At 39.1% G+C, this 14,813-nt stretch overlaps 1 protein-coding gene across 5 annotated transcripts in view; it reads right to left on the reverse strand.

Annotated features, from left to right (window-relative positions):
* Positions 1-2,201: 2,201 nt before the first annotated feature.
* Positions 2,202-14,813, reverse strand: part of LOC124119681 (deoxynucleoside triphosphate triphosphohydrolase SAMHD1-like) — a 93,994-nt gene continuing 81,382 nt past the window's right edge. For 3 of the 5 annotated variants that reach the window (XM_048391915.1, XM_048391916.1, XM_048391914.1), the window contains exons 12-19: positions 10,772-10,854; positions 10,550-10,606; positions 9,689-9,810; positions 7,848-7,948; positions 7,490-7,570; positions 6,692-6,796; positions 3,969-4,091; positions 2,202-3,804 (exon numbers count right to left, since the gene is read on the reverse strand). In XM_048391915.1, the coding sequence (XP_048247872.1) occupies positions 3,751-3,804; positions 3,969-4,091; positions 6,692-6,796; positions 7,490-7,570; positions 7,848-7,948; positions 9,689-9,810; positions 10,550-10,606; positions 10,772-10,854 (726 nt within the window). In that variant the 3' untranslated portion in view covers positions 2,202-3,750. Of the gene's footprint in view, positions 3,805-3,968; positions 4,092-6,691; positions 6,797-7,489; positions 7,571-7,847; positions 7,949-9,688; positions 9,811-10,549; positions 10,607-10,771; positions 10,864-12,735; positions 12,913-13,888; positions 13,949-14,525; positions 14,664-14,813 lie in introns of all 5 variants that reach the window. The other 2 variants (XM_048391917.1, XM_048391918.1) reach the window with 2 other exon arrangements.

The raw sequence follows: 14,813 nt of genomic DNA on the forward strand, positions 1-14,813 counted from the left end.
AGCAAGTGAGATACGTACCATGCGATATGCAGGAAGACATAGAAAATGTATATACACATCCTGTCAGACCTCATTTCTATTGGCCAGGAGTTCCGACTGATTTTAGAAAAAATCTGTAGAACATTTCGAACATGTCACACTTGTCAGATGGTCGGTAAACCAAATCAGAAGATCGCAAGATATCCTTGACATAAGAGTATAGCCCCAACATCTAAGTTGCATCTGCCCTTAATACCATATTTCCTTAAAAACTTAGTGGAGAGGGGTGTGTGTGTGTGTGGGGGGGGGGGGTTATAGGGTATTTTATGATATCTTAAATAGAGTATCCAACAATATCATATTCCAAAATACATTCAAAGAACTAGATCTTGGCCTTAACATGACGGAAAAAGATTGGCAAACGATTAATCGTAGTCCCCACCGATATAATGTGTCCTCAAAACAAAAATGGTTCCAATACAGTATTATTCATAGAATTATACCAACAAACGATTTACTGTACAAAATGGGATATTAAGAATCAATTTTTGTAAACGAGAAAAACAAACCTAAGTGCACATGAGACTGCCGGAATTAAATTGCTTTAAATTGTTGTGTGATCCCTCCTTGTTGTGAATTGAAACTGTTTATTGGATCCACTCGTAACACCAGTGATTGTACAAGGCCACCTTTAGCAGCATTCCATCAAGATCACGGCGGGGGACTCCAAATGGGCCTCACATGTGATGGTCAAATCCGGGTCGTGAAGACAAAACGCCTTGACAATTTGGTTACTCCCAATGAACCCAGTGGAAACACCTTGATGACAGCTGTTCATTGTTACAACAGAGATTGTAATCTACGCAAGAATATACGAACATGTTCTAATTTAAACAGAACGCATCGGTGATCTTTGGAATAATGTTCACATCAAGTGGATTCCTTCACTTATATGTAGCTCGAATGGGGCATATATACAAAACATCCAAGCCAGAGAATAGCCAGTCTCGATTGCCTTGGTCAGATAGTCCATCATCAAACAAATTATCTTCCCTCGAAATCTCTCTGTCAGTATCTTCAAGTAGCATTTATAACATGAAGCATTAATGACGACAGTGTTGATATCGATTTCAAATTGTTTTATTATATCTTGGCAAAGTGTAGATACAAGAGCGTGTATCACGCAATCAACAAATAGAAAGGACAGGATGAAACAGCTAGGGTAACACAAAGATAAGCAAAACAACAAACAGAAAAAAACCATGATATTAATGAGATTAATTCTTAATCTTAGTCTTTAGGCCTCAACCATATGTTCCCGTGTGTTTTTATCATGTGCATAATTGACTTGCCTCTGGATGTGTTTGTGACGGGTGCTACCTGTGAGACAGGATACGCTCAACTTTTCGGGAACACCTGGTATCATCTTTATTTGATGCTGATTCATAAACACATGCATATGCACATGATATAGTCGGAATCGTACAATCGAGATTTCTAATGAATATGGAAAGGGTTTTGTGTCTTTTACTTAATTTGAAAATCACTAAATTAAAAACAATTGTAGCAAACGTATTTTACCTATCAATTGCGCTTTCATTCTCATTTGTTTAGCAATACGTCCAGACATGGGCTTCACACATTGTATAAATGAGCCAACAACCTATCTAGATATATCCCTTTCGATATCAATTTTACTAGAGGTCGCATGTTGCAAATATATTACAAAGAAACAATAACAATATATAATGGTGATGAGTAAATTAATTTTAACTAATTCACCAAGACCTGCAGTTTTTCCTGGTTTGCTATGATTTCGCGAGGGCAAGTTTTTGGTTCACAAAACACTCTCCACAAAACTGATTGACAAGAGGGATGACTTCAGCTTTCCAATAGTTAACTTTCCCTTCAATATTCAAGGAGCTCAAACCTTTGGTGTTTACATTTCACAACTTTTGAGATACAATCGAGCATGCTCCTTCTACCAAGATTTCAAATAGCGTTATACGACTCTTTCTCAGAAGTTGTTCGATCAAGGTTACAACATTCAAGGCCTCAGTAAAGCTTTCAAGAAGTGTTATGGTAGACATGTGGAGGACATTTCCAAAAGTGACACATCAGTGACACAAATTATGTCCAATGTAATTCCCTATTTTGACTTGTGCCATGTGTTCCCCTGTTTGTTTCAGGTGAACAATTTACTGGCCTTTGCGTGTGTTTGTGATAGTGCCACCGGTGGGGCAGGATACGCTCACCTTTTCTCGAGCCCCTTGTATCTTTACTATTTGATAGTGATTCATAAACACATGCTCGTGGTATAGTCGGAATCGTACAATCGACTCTGCTTCAGGCAGCGATTTGTGTTGGGTATGGAAAGGGCTGTGTCACTTTATTGCAGTGTCCTATATCCTGACAGAGCTTTAGTCTCTGATGTATAAATGTCAACTTGCTGTATTTCTTTAATGGACCTGGTGTTTACATTTAAGGCATGCACTTCTGCATTAAACATACAACATTGATCATCCGACATTAAACATATTATATTGAAAGGTACATTGACAAAATACGCGTGTGCATGTATGGGATTGCCAGGTCACTGCATATATTTGTGCTGTGTCTAAATGCATATGCTGCTGTGAAACCACAGCGCATTGTAGTCAAATACTTTGAGTTCTCGTATAAGGTAGTTGTTTGTATTGCTTTTTTCCTTAGCTATAGCAGACAGTATATGTTTATAAAGCAGCTTGGTAATATAATCAGAATGTTACAAAGGACTCATCAGAGCATCAACATGGGAGAACAAATAATATAAAGTTGTGGTTTGACTGGATATACGAGATATGAAGTAACGAAAGCATATGTGTGTTTGTGTGTATCATCAAATAATTAAAGTGGAAGAACTATTTTCATTTTATCGTTTCTTTTAGAAAGATCGAATATACATTTATAGCAGAATATAGCATACATGTAGCAAAGCGATAAATCGCAAAGAACAATAAAGAACGAAGTGTATTTAATTTTACGATGAAACATTCTTCTACCATGACATCATTTCTGGAGATACCAACATGTGCTCGCAAATTGATGACGTCTTATGTTGGACCACGCCATCACTATTGAAATACAGGTAAATATTTTTTTAAGTTTGTACATTTTATCGTCATCCTTAAATATGCTGTACATGATGTTGATATTTCATATAAGAAATAAGCGACCCGTGGGAGTTGTTTAACGTACAATAAAACACTGGGGGGAGAATAAACCATGAGGCGTAGCCCCCCATGGTTTATTCTCCGCCCCCAGTATTTTATTGTACGATAAACAACCCCCACGAGTCGCTTATTTCTTAATTAAAGTTTCAATTACATGAAACTATCTGCTTCATTTAATATGTTACTTGGAACGTTGATAAAAAAAGCGTAAGTAAGAAAGGAAATAATGTTTCTTAATAAATGTACATGTATTTACCAAGAAAGATGTGAATCCAAAATAGGGCACAAAACGAAGGATGTAAAGAACATGTTTGAGTTCAAACACACAATGAAACAGATCCGTTTCCTTCAGTGGAATGTGGTCAGTGGCAGAGAGTTAATCAGCATGCAGATGTCAACCAACTATTACATATCTATCACCATTAAGGCACCAGCCATGAATAAAATCTAGTATGATAGGAAATGAAGATTGAATGTTACACATTAAATAGCACTAAGCCTTTGAAGGCCTTCGGTTATCACCGTCACACGGCTTCTGTATTGTGAGGGCATTCCCATTTCACTGGTTCGAGGCTTCTGGCATCTGTGTCATCTGTTCCTTAATCTCCGGGAACTGCTCAAACAAAAGATTACATAGTTAAAGTGGACATATTCACCATTCTATATTACATAGCAAAAACTTAAAATATAAGACATGTTCACAGTATCCATGGATATAGCACATTGGTTCTAAATATGTAAACATATGAATAATATAGAATGTTCAGCCAAATTTACCTTTTCTTTTCGTGCATTAGACCAGAGCCTGAAACGTTTGGCAATATCTTCCTCGAACTCCTTCTTTTTGGAATAGATAGCAATTTCACGCTCTTGAAATCTTTTTGGAAGCATCCATGATTTCTCAAAAATAAATATAAATATTCCATCAACAAGGTTGTATGCCTATTTGATAGTTTACTATAAATAATTGTTTGAATAATTAAATCGCTGATCGCATATCATCAGAAATTATCATAATTGGAAACACAGACAGGCCCAAAACACAGGATTGAACATTTAAGAATTTATTTGGAACTTAAATGTATTAAATAACAAACACATCCTTTATTCTTGTAAACAATTTACCCTCTGTAGTTCTTTTTTACTTGAATCTAAAATGCACATACTTTAAGTGTTCCAGTCTGGTCAAAGCTACAAATAATGGCATTTTAGGATACTTTTTTTATTATATACATAATATATATATATATTCTAACGATCTGAATGTAGCTATCGTTCAGGTTTATATTTACAATACCGCGGCGTTCCATCTGAACACAACATCTAGTCACAATGAAATTTTACATTATGCATGAACAGCACGCGATGCATGTACACACAGAAGCCAAAGTGCATGCACCTATCTTGGAACTGCCAAATGGTAATGCAGTTGAGCTAAGCGCATCCTTAAAATGGATCCGATACAGTATCCCAATGAGCAGATAAACTGAAGAGAAGAATCAAGGTTTTGTCTCCAATTCAAAGATGATATAAAACGTTGTTGGCGAAGTAGCGGCGAGAGGTATGCCACGGCTACACGTCTTGATTATGTTCGGTATGGGTTGGTAGTGTTATGGTGATGCGCGGTATGCCAATTGACAGGCGAACTGATTTAATGACCGTGAAAAGACATGTGACTGTCCATTGATATGTTGATAAAATGTTGCGTTTTCTCGTTAAAGTCACTGGAATCATCGGCACAAATTTTGCAAGGCGACAATGACAGACCACATCGTCACCGATTATATTCTACGATACAGCATACGGACAATGGCTTACCCTGCTAAGTCCCTTGACATATTCCCAATAGATCATCTGTGGGATGTTCTTGGGCGGAGAATGCAGCGGAGACCAAGCACTCGTCAACGTTTCCCAGCTTCAAGCAGCTCTTCAGGCGGTGTGGCGGGTAATGCAGCGGAGACCCAGCACCCGTCAACGTTTCCCAGCTTCAAGCAGCTCTTCAGGCGGTGTGGCGGGTAATGTAGCGGAGACCAAGCACCCGTCAACGTTTCCCAGCTTCAAGCAGCTCTTCAGGCGGTGTGGCGGGTAATGCAGCGGAGACCAAGCACCCGTCAACGTTTCCCAGCTTCAAGCAGCTCTTCAGGCGGTGTGGCGGGTAATGTAGCGGAGACCAAGCACCCGTCAACGTTTCCCAGCTTCAAGCAGCTCTTCAGGCGGTGTGGCGGGTAATGTAGCGGAGACCAAGCACCCGTCAACGTTTCCCAGCTTCAAGCAGCTCTTCAGGCGGTGTGGCGGGTAATGCAGCGGAGACCAAGCACCCGTCAACGTTTCCCAGCTTCAAGCAGCTCTTCAGGCGGTGTGGCGGGTAATGTAGCGGAGACCCAGCACCCGTCAACGTTTCCCAGCTTCAAGCAGCTCTTCAGGCGGTGTGGCGGGTAATGCAGCGGAGACCAAGCACCCGTCAACGTTTCCCAGCTTCAAGTAGCTCTTCAGGCGGTGGGCGGGTAATGTAGCGGAGACCAAGCACCCGTCAACGTTTCCCAGCTTCAAGCAGCGCTTCAGGCGGTGGGCGGGTAATGCAGCGGAGACCCAGCACCCGTCAACGTTTCCCAGCTTCAAGCAGCTCTTCAGGCGGTGTGGCGGGTAATGCAGCGGAGACCAAGCACCCGTCAACGTTTCCCAGCTTCAAGTAGCTCTTCAGGCGGTGGGCGGGTAATGCCAAAGGGAACCATGCGCACTTTAATCAACAGTTTGCCATCAAGGTGTCGTGCATGTAAAGTCCAACATGGTTGACACACGAGGTATTGATCTACACGCCCACAATTTACTTTGCAGACATTTATGGTAAAACACACTCACTATCATTTCATTAGTTCCTGTATTTATGGTTGGTAGTATAGCAAAGAGTTAGTGCTTATTTGAAGTTATTTGGTGGTGGATTTTAAGTTCAACATCTTTAATTTAGTATTTCCAAGATAAATGAATATTTATTGCAGAATAACTGTTGATAGTAAACGTTTTGCAGTTTTGTCTTTGCAGTTAATTATTGTATTATTTGGTGTATTTGATATACTGTAGGTTGGATTCGGCAGTGGTGACCAGGTTAATACCTGCTCGTGAGAACACGTGGTTCCGCTCATAGTGGGTAATTATGTGTGTTGTATATATTGTCATCATTTAATTCATCGTGATTATGGTAATATACTGTTCAAAAGATTTTGTTAATATCTCTATTGTAATTAAGCAGTCACTTGGCATTCACCGTTTGTTAATGTTTTGTATGTTGTAATGCTATTTTGCTATTAAGTTATTGTGTATGTCCTGTAAAGAGTAATAAAGTCGTATAAAGTATTTTATATTGGATGTGATAATGTGGACAGAACCATTGTAACCACGAGACCGAAACGTTGTAACCACGAGATCAAGCTTTACAGTAAAGAACTCAACCCAACACATGGATCGTGTCTTCATTGATGGATTAATGGGTTACATTAGCATACCTGTTCTTCTGGCTGGGTGAAAGCCTTTTCAGGGTTTGATTTGTTATAAAACCAAACTTTTGTTATTGGATCATCTTTTTTCTGTCCATAATCGAAAGACTTCAGCTACAAAATAAACCAAATTGGAACCGTATATAATATGAGATGCATCTGTTTCTTGATGTGCCAAAATCTGCAAGAGTGGTCACTCTATATTACGTGTTCCTCTTGCCAATTCAACTTACCCATTGTCCCCAAACATATGAAGTGATTATGAAAACAAAGAAGCAACGAATGACTGAATACAAAATGCTGGATTCTTGATAATCCAAACCGTAAAAAAGAGTCAAAAGAACATACTTGTACTTAAAGCAAATGGCTGAAACATGTGTAAGCTATCTGCGAATGCCAGAAAGTATGTCAAATGTCAGTGACTTAACTAAGTGAAAGCTTCAGGGAAACAAGGACCAATACAGACATTAACAATATTCGAGAGACTTGACAGAGACAGCAAAAACATGATAAATAATATGCAACATTTTATCATTATTTTCTGCATCGTACATAAACACCATGTTTGGCCATCCTATCTTGGCAGATATCAACAAAAATCAAGTGGAGACAACATCAAGACTTTCACAGATACCAAAAAGTGCTTCCTTTTTATTTAAGAAATTAAAACTGGAAAACAGTTTGACAAAAACTGGCATACACTCAGGAAGCGAAAATACAAAAACAAAACAAACAAAAACAAAGACATGACCGTAACAGGCAGACTATTTCAACTATTTCGAACTTGGTAAAGTAAGTTGTACCTACAATGATGTCAAACTGTTCTCCATCAAAGGTTGTTTCTTTTTCAGCATGAAGAATTTCTTCTTTAATACCCGGAATGTCATCCTGAAAGTAAAATATTGTGTTGTACCAGTTCACTCAAATTACACCAAAGTACATGAACAAGTAAATGTGCTTCAATGAATTGCTACAAATGGGGAATGAACGTTATAAATCTTCACTGGATTTTCGTCACACAAAACTAATGCTCGCTCATTTGAGGTCCGCAATAAGTTAACAATGATTTGATATTTCGCTGTGAAGTGAACCACTCTGTAAAACCATGGCCTTTGCTCATCAATTAAATTTGTGAGATAACCGCGATACAAAACTAGCATCATACTTGTGTAAAGGGGTCCGCAGCAGACAGATTGTATTGGCCAACACACTTATACAAATCTCTTTTCCAGATTCTTCCGATGATTTCTCTTGCTTCAAGTGTGCCTGGAAATGATCCACAGCGTTCGCTCGTTAGATACGTTTTGAAACAACTTGTTGTAAGATAAATGGTATCTGACAGACACTCGTGTAGTAATCTCTATAACACGATATGCTCAATTATATCACAATATGCTCAATTATAACACTATATACTCAATCATGACACGATATACTCAATTATAACACAATATGCTCAATTATAACACTATATACTCAATAATAACACGATATGCTCAATTATAACACGATATGCTCAATTATAACACGATATGCTCAATTATAACACTATATACTCAATCATGACACGATATACTCAATTTTAACACAATATGCTCAATTATAACATTTTCTACTCAATAATAACACGATATGCTCAATTATAACACTATATACTCAATAATAACACGATGTGCTCAATTATAACACGGATGTGGGCCATAACGTTCGACGGAAGCCTCCACTTGAGCTTCAGACACGGCATCTTAAGGACGATCAGACCTTACTCTTACTCTACAGCTCATTCCTGAACAGTTAAATATTAAGGGCAGCCATCTCCATATGTACATTTCATGTTTGATCATTTTGTGACATGACCTTTATATAAGTGTACCATTCTATGTATATTTCACCCCTGGCAAATGTTTAGATGCCTTCTCTAAAACAGATGCAGTTATCAGTGTGTAACTGTTTTTTTGTCTTCCTATTCATGATACTTTCCATCCACGTGTTGAAATCCTACATTACACAAAGCAATGGCAAGAGGCCACGAAATGTTTATACGTCAATGTCAATATTTTAATCAATATATAATACTTAACAAGTTCCCACGAATACCAATTTATTTAACAAGTGTATAGTTCTCGTATTTGACTAGCAGAACTATTCACGAGTTTCATACAACTGGTATTATACGAGAGCGAGTCTAGTGTTTTACTTATTACTTGCGAATTTTCCGTTTATAACTTTTTTAAATGGTATGGTCGTGAGTATATATGCAGACATCTAGCAATAATCTAGCTTATTTTATTTGAGCATGAGAAAATAAATTAAACAAATTAGAGGTTGACACATTATTTAATATTATATTATACTTTAGAATTCAGTGTCCCATTCCACAAAGCTATCATATCACTAAGGTTATCGTAACTCCCATATTTTAACACAGACCTTCGGCTGTCGTGCTAAGATCGCTTTGTGGAACAGGGCCCTGCACCAAACAATTAACAAACACGTCACAATACACCATCATAAATTGTTGTAAGATACACCACCGAAACAAGGCCATGTGTCGTCGACCTAGCAACGGTTTCTGTGGTGATTGTGTTTGCATAAGCTCCTCTTGGTGATGAATAATCTCGTCGCGCAATGCCATTGAATAAGCCCAGGGATGTTAAGTGTTTTCAATATTTGTCAATGAAAACAGTTCCAAATTGTTTGATAGGCATTACTTAGAAGTTGACGAATGACAAGGTAGAAACAATTGTATGGATAACAACTTTTTTATTTTACAGTATTAAGGAAAATAGTTCCCACTGTAAAAAGCACGCGCTTTGGTATTAACCAGTATGTAATAAGTCTTATTGTTATTAAGCAGTAGTAATTCCTCTAACGGGCGAGTATTAATATAACATTATCAATCTGTGATTGGATACTACATGATTATTTTGTGTTGTGTGTACATGTGACAAAGGAAAGATTTGACGTTCATTTAATCTAGTAACGACACTGAAACATTATATTCACCAGAGTCAGTTTCTTGGGGACTCGTCCCCAGTGTTATGGGAAGCTCCACCAGTTGTAGGATGCTGTCATTTAGCTTGGAGTAGGCCTCCATGTCCTCGATACATTCAGATATTTTTCGGTAACTGAAACAAAACTAGAGAATTACAAAGCATTTGTATCGTTGTATATTTAATAATTTATAAGTTGAATTATATCCAAATTAGAGTTTGTAAGCACATGCGCATTCACTAATCATGCAGAGTCAAATGACGGGATCCGGTGGAGAGGCTCGCTGACTTGGTTGATGCATGTCATCGTATCCCAATTGCGTGTTCGATGATCATGATGTCAATCACTGAATTGCCTGGCCAGACTCGATTATTTACAGACCGTCGTCCTATAGGTGGACTATTGTTGAGTGTGGCGTTAAACAACAAACATTTCTTATTAACAGTGATCCTTCCATATGATTTCCCCCGCTATTCAGCCTCCTACGCCCAATGGAATGAATCTGTTCTGGTGGAAGATCGAGACTGGTTCGTCTCTGGTACTTGTTGTTGCCCTGTCTTACGCTCGGCATAAAGGGGATAAACAAGCACTGGTCGGCTCGTCAGTCAGTGTCTGAGTTGGGTATTCATGTTATACTGCGGCAAGGTATCTCGGTGGGCTAGCACTATAAAATCGCCATCTGACGGGACTAAAACAGGCAGCCACACACACACACATACACACACACACACACGTGCATGCACGTCGCCATATAAGTTCAATAATCTTGGACTCAGAGATTAAACTCATTTCACCTCACCTTATTGTCATGTTTAAAAAAAATCAATATGAAACTCCAAATTCAATAACAAAAATTCAATAAACTCCATTTACCGATTCTGTCCTAATATCCGCACAGTTGCGTTAGCTTTTACGAGCGCATCAACAATCCTGAAAATAGACATGCAACATGTTCAAAGTATGGGTGCCATTTATAATGTAAAGTTTGCCCCTTTAATGATCAACGAGCTACTTGTACAAACGATAGTTATTGGAGTGCATGCATTGTTTTTTCACATGTTTTGTCAATATGTGAAGATGTGTGACTATACATACATGAGTTCCACTCCACGGGTAACTTCGTGATGGTATGCTCTTCGGTGTAACGTCAGCCGGGTGTGAAACATGTCGTACAGGTTGTCGGCCTCCTGCAGTCAACACAAACGGAACTAAAGCCGGTCACATTGTTAGTTCTCCTGCACAGCTTAAGCGTCCCGATATTTTCTTCTGTAGAACCTCATCCCAAAACTCAGTCACGATGGTCACAGCTGCCATCAGGGACAAGTGAGTTAGTGGGTATGGTTTTACGCCGCTTTTAGCAATATTCCAGCAATCTCACGGCGGGGGACACCAGAAATGGGCTTCACACATTGTACCCATGTCGGGAATCGAACCCGGGGCTTCGGCGTGACGAGCGAACGCTTTAACCACTAGGCTACCCGACCGCCCCCCATCAGGGACGAACACGTTTACGGTATCCCCAAGTGGCATATAGAAGCTGTAGTATCAGTGTACTGAGTGTCAAACACTGTCTTGATAAATTTACTGCCATCCTATCTGAGACGTCACATTGCAAGAATAAAGAAGCTGGAGTCCGTAAGTGAACGTGTATGATGCCCCATTAACGGGCGTGTTGGTCACACTTCCTGCACCAACTTCGGTCAACATAAGAATAGCATTCACTAAATCATACCAAATATGGTCTTAACAATAACTACACCCTGATTCATCAGTGTTGTGTTAACATTCCTTTAAACGTGTACAGTATCAATATAGCAAACAACGGATAGTAAACATATCCCGTTCTAAAGCGTCATGACAGATGTTTTGTATCCATCACTTGTACATATCCCGTTCTAAAGCGTCATGACAGATGTTTTGTATCCATCATTTGTACATATCCAGTTCTAAAGCGTCATGACAGATGTTTTGTATCCATCACTTGTACATATTCCGTTCTAAAGCGTCATGACAGATGTTTTGTATCCATCACTTGTACATATCCCATTCTAGAGCGTCATGACAGATGTTTTGTATCCATCACTTGTACATATCCCGTTCTAAAGCGTCATGACAGATGTTTAGTATCCATTACTTGTACATATCCCGTTCTAAAGCGTCATGACAGATGTTTTGTATCCATCACTTGTACATATCCCGTTCTAAAGCTTCATGACAGATGTTTTGTATCCATCACTTGTACATATCCCGTTCTAAAGCGTCATGACAGATGTGTTGTATCCATCACTTGTACATATCCCGTTCTAAAGCGTCATGACAGATGTGTTGTATCCATCACTTGTACATATCCCGTTCTAAAGCGTCATGACAGATGTGTTGTATCCATCACTTGTACAGTCTCGAAATCTGCAAAGCTGCGGTGAGCCCACTCATGGGGACAGATGTGTTGTATCTATCACTTGTACAGTCTCGAAATCTGCAAAGCTGCGGTGAGCCCACTCATGGGGACAGATGTGTTGTAGCCATCACTTGTACAGTCTCGAAATCTGCAAAGCTGCGGTGAGCCCACTCATGGGGACAGATGTGTTGTATCTATCACTTGTACAGTCTCGAAATCTGCAAAGCTGCGGTGAGCCCACTCATGGGGACAGATGTGTTGTAGCCATCACTTGTACAGTCTCGAAATCTGCAAAGCTGCGGTGAGCCCACTCATGGGGACAGATGTGTTGTAGCCATCACTTGTACGGTCTCGAAATCTGCAAAGCTGCGGTGAGCCCACTCATGAGGACAGTTGCACCAAGGGGAGACTTGTTTATGAATATGTTAATAGTCACAAAGCCGAGAGGTTAACCATTCTAATATGATGTTAATAGTCACAAAGCCGAGAGGTTAACCATTCTAATATGATGTTAATAGTCACAAAGCCGAGAGGTTAACCATTCTAATATGATGTAACTTTTGTAGTCGGCGATAATATGACGATGTACACTGGTGTAAGGTGTAACCTGTTATGAGTCCCTCAACACTAAGGCTATAGCCAATGCAGATTGGTGGATTACCTTGTCTCTTGCACAGATCCGGGGCACTTTGCCATCTTCTTCTTCGACGAGGATTATACGCGCCAGCTTCATGTACCTTTCGTGGTCGAAGTTATTTTTCATGCCCATCATGTGACAGTCGCGAGCAAAGTAGTCCCACTTGTCTACGTCAATTCCCGTGTTGGCGTTGTTGACAATCTGGTGATAAAAACATGTATCATACACTAATGTTTATATCTTAGATTTCCAACACAGAGAGATTTGACAAGATGTATTGGGTGAATGTGGCAGATTCCTTTTTGCACATCAATGATGAGAGCTTTTAAATATTGGCTACGTTTAATGTGTATGCCGGGTATCCGCTTACCTAAAACGTGCTATGAAATGATGTATTTATACGATAGTCAAGGAAAGAAGAATTGGGTTACTGATATTAGAACAACGTTATTTTCACTCGGATTCGGTCATGTTTGGTTATCACAATCACCCGGTAACGTACAGGTGTTTACCTCGATGTTATTTCAACGTTTTAAAGATAATTTGCAACAAATATGGCATAGAAGTTTATGTAATAGCTCCAAAATGTCCTTGTTTTCTCATTTTAAATTAACGTTGAAGTGTAAAGAATATTTGTATTGTGTAACCGTGAGTAAATACCGGTCATGTATGTCAAGGTTTAGATGCAGCGCACACTGGCTGGAAACAGAAACATGTAGAAAACTTAATATCCCTCGCGAAAATAGATTTTGCAAACTATGTCAAGTTGGCCTAATAGAAAACGAGTTTCATTTCCTGCTAGTGTGCCCTGCATACACCCACCTACGCCATCTCTATATTCCTTCAAAATATTATTTACACCCAAATGTCCATAAGTTTAACATTCTTTTATCTAGAACACAAAGCTGATTATTAATATCGCTAAATATCTGTATCACAGTAAAGAAGTGAGAACACGTATTTTATCATTGTGACTGTTGCCATAAATATGCCATACATTTTGTACAAAGGGCCTGTGGCCTGTACTGTACTGAATAAAGATCTGAAGATGGTAACAATGTCGGAAAATGTGCTTATGTCCTGGTAACTTCATATTTTAGTATTTATTCATTTAATTATCAACAAACCATTACTGCTAATATTTCCCTAAATATTGCCGGTTGTATGAAATACTTACTTCATAAAGAAAAGGCCTTGTTTTCCTCTTTTCGAGCACACGTTCATCTTTCACATGATCCTGTAACATATAACATTGTAAAAGATGCTCACAAGTGGCAAACACATGGTACACTTCTATACATCAGTATGTTTAGGGTGAGGTGAGATTTGACGTCGGGATCGTTGATATTGCTCTAACATGGTGACAAACTGTGCGTGTTTGTGTGGGATGCTCATAGTCCAGACTAATGCCGATTGTATAGTGGCCCACTGAGATACCATGGCGCACTTTAACATTAAGCGCCAGGCAGGGTAACAACAAATACCATTTTTTAGCGTCTTGTGACATAGCGTGGGCTGGGGCCGACCCTCCACTCACCAGGCAGATGCTCTATCCGATGGACCACAGAGGCTGTCCATTTTACTCACCTCTATGGTTTGCTTTATGTTTGCTTTCTATTTTACTATATCACTATTCTTGCATTTGTCTGACAGACAGGTATCTAGTCCCATGGGTAGCTACTTTCTATCTTACTATATCACTATTCTTGCATTTGTCTGACAGACAGGTATCTAGTCCCATGGGAAGCTACAAAGTGTAACAAAATAAGAAACATAGTTTGTGCGAGCTCGCCATGGAATATAAAAATACTTAACTCTCCTTTCCCGCCTTGGATGAGATCCTTAATGAGCTCGAGACGAGTCCCATCTTTATCAAACTCATCAAAGGCTTTCTTCACTTCGATATTTTCTCCACGTAAATATTTCAACATCATTACTGATGCATCCTCATGCTGAAACAATTGAAGTAAACGAAATCAACTTCTTTAATTGTTTCCCCTATAACCATTGTCTGTTATGTGTGCCCATACAGACTGTAACCATAACTGTCGTACTTAATTATCAGTCGATTCTGTTGAAAATCCATCTGTTTCATATTGTTA

This window comes from Haliotis rufescens, unplaced genomic scaffold (genome assembly GCF_023055435.1).
Source record: "Haliotis rufescens isolate VD_foot unplaced genomic scaffold, xgHalRufe1.0.p SCAF_102, whole genome shotgun sequence".
Lineage (NCBI taxonomy): Eukaryota > Metazoa > Mollusca > Gastropoda > Lepetellida > Haliotidae > Haliotis > Haliotis rufescens.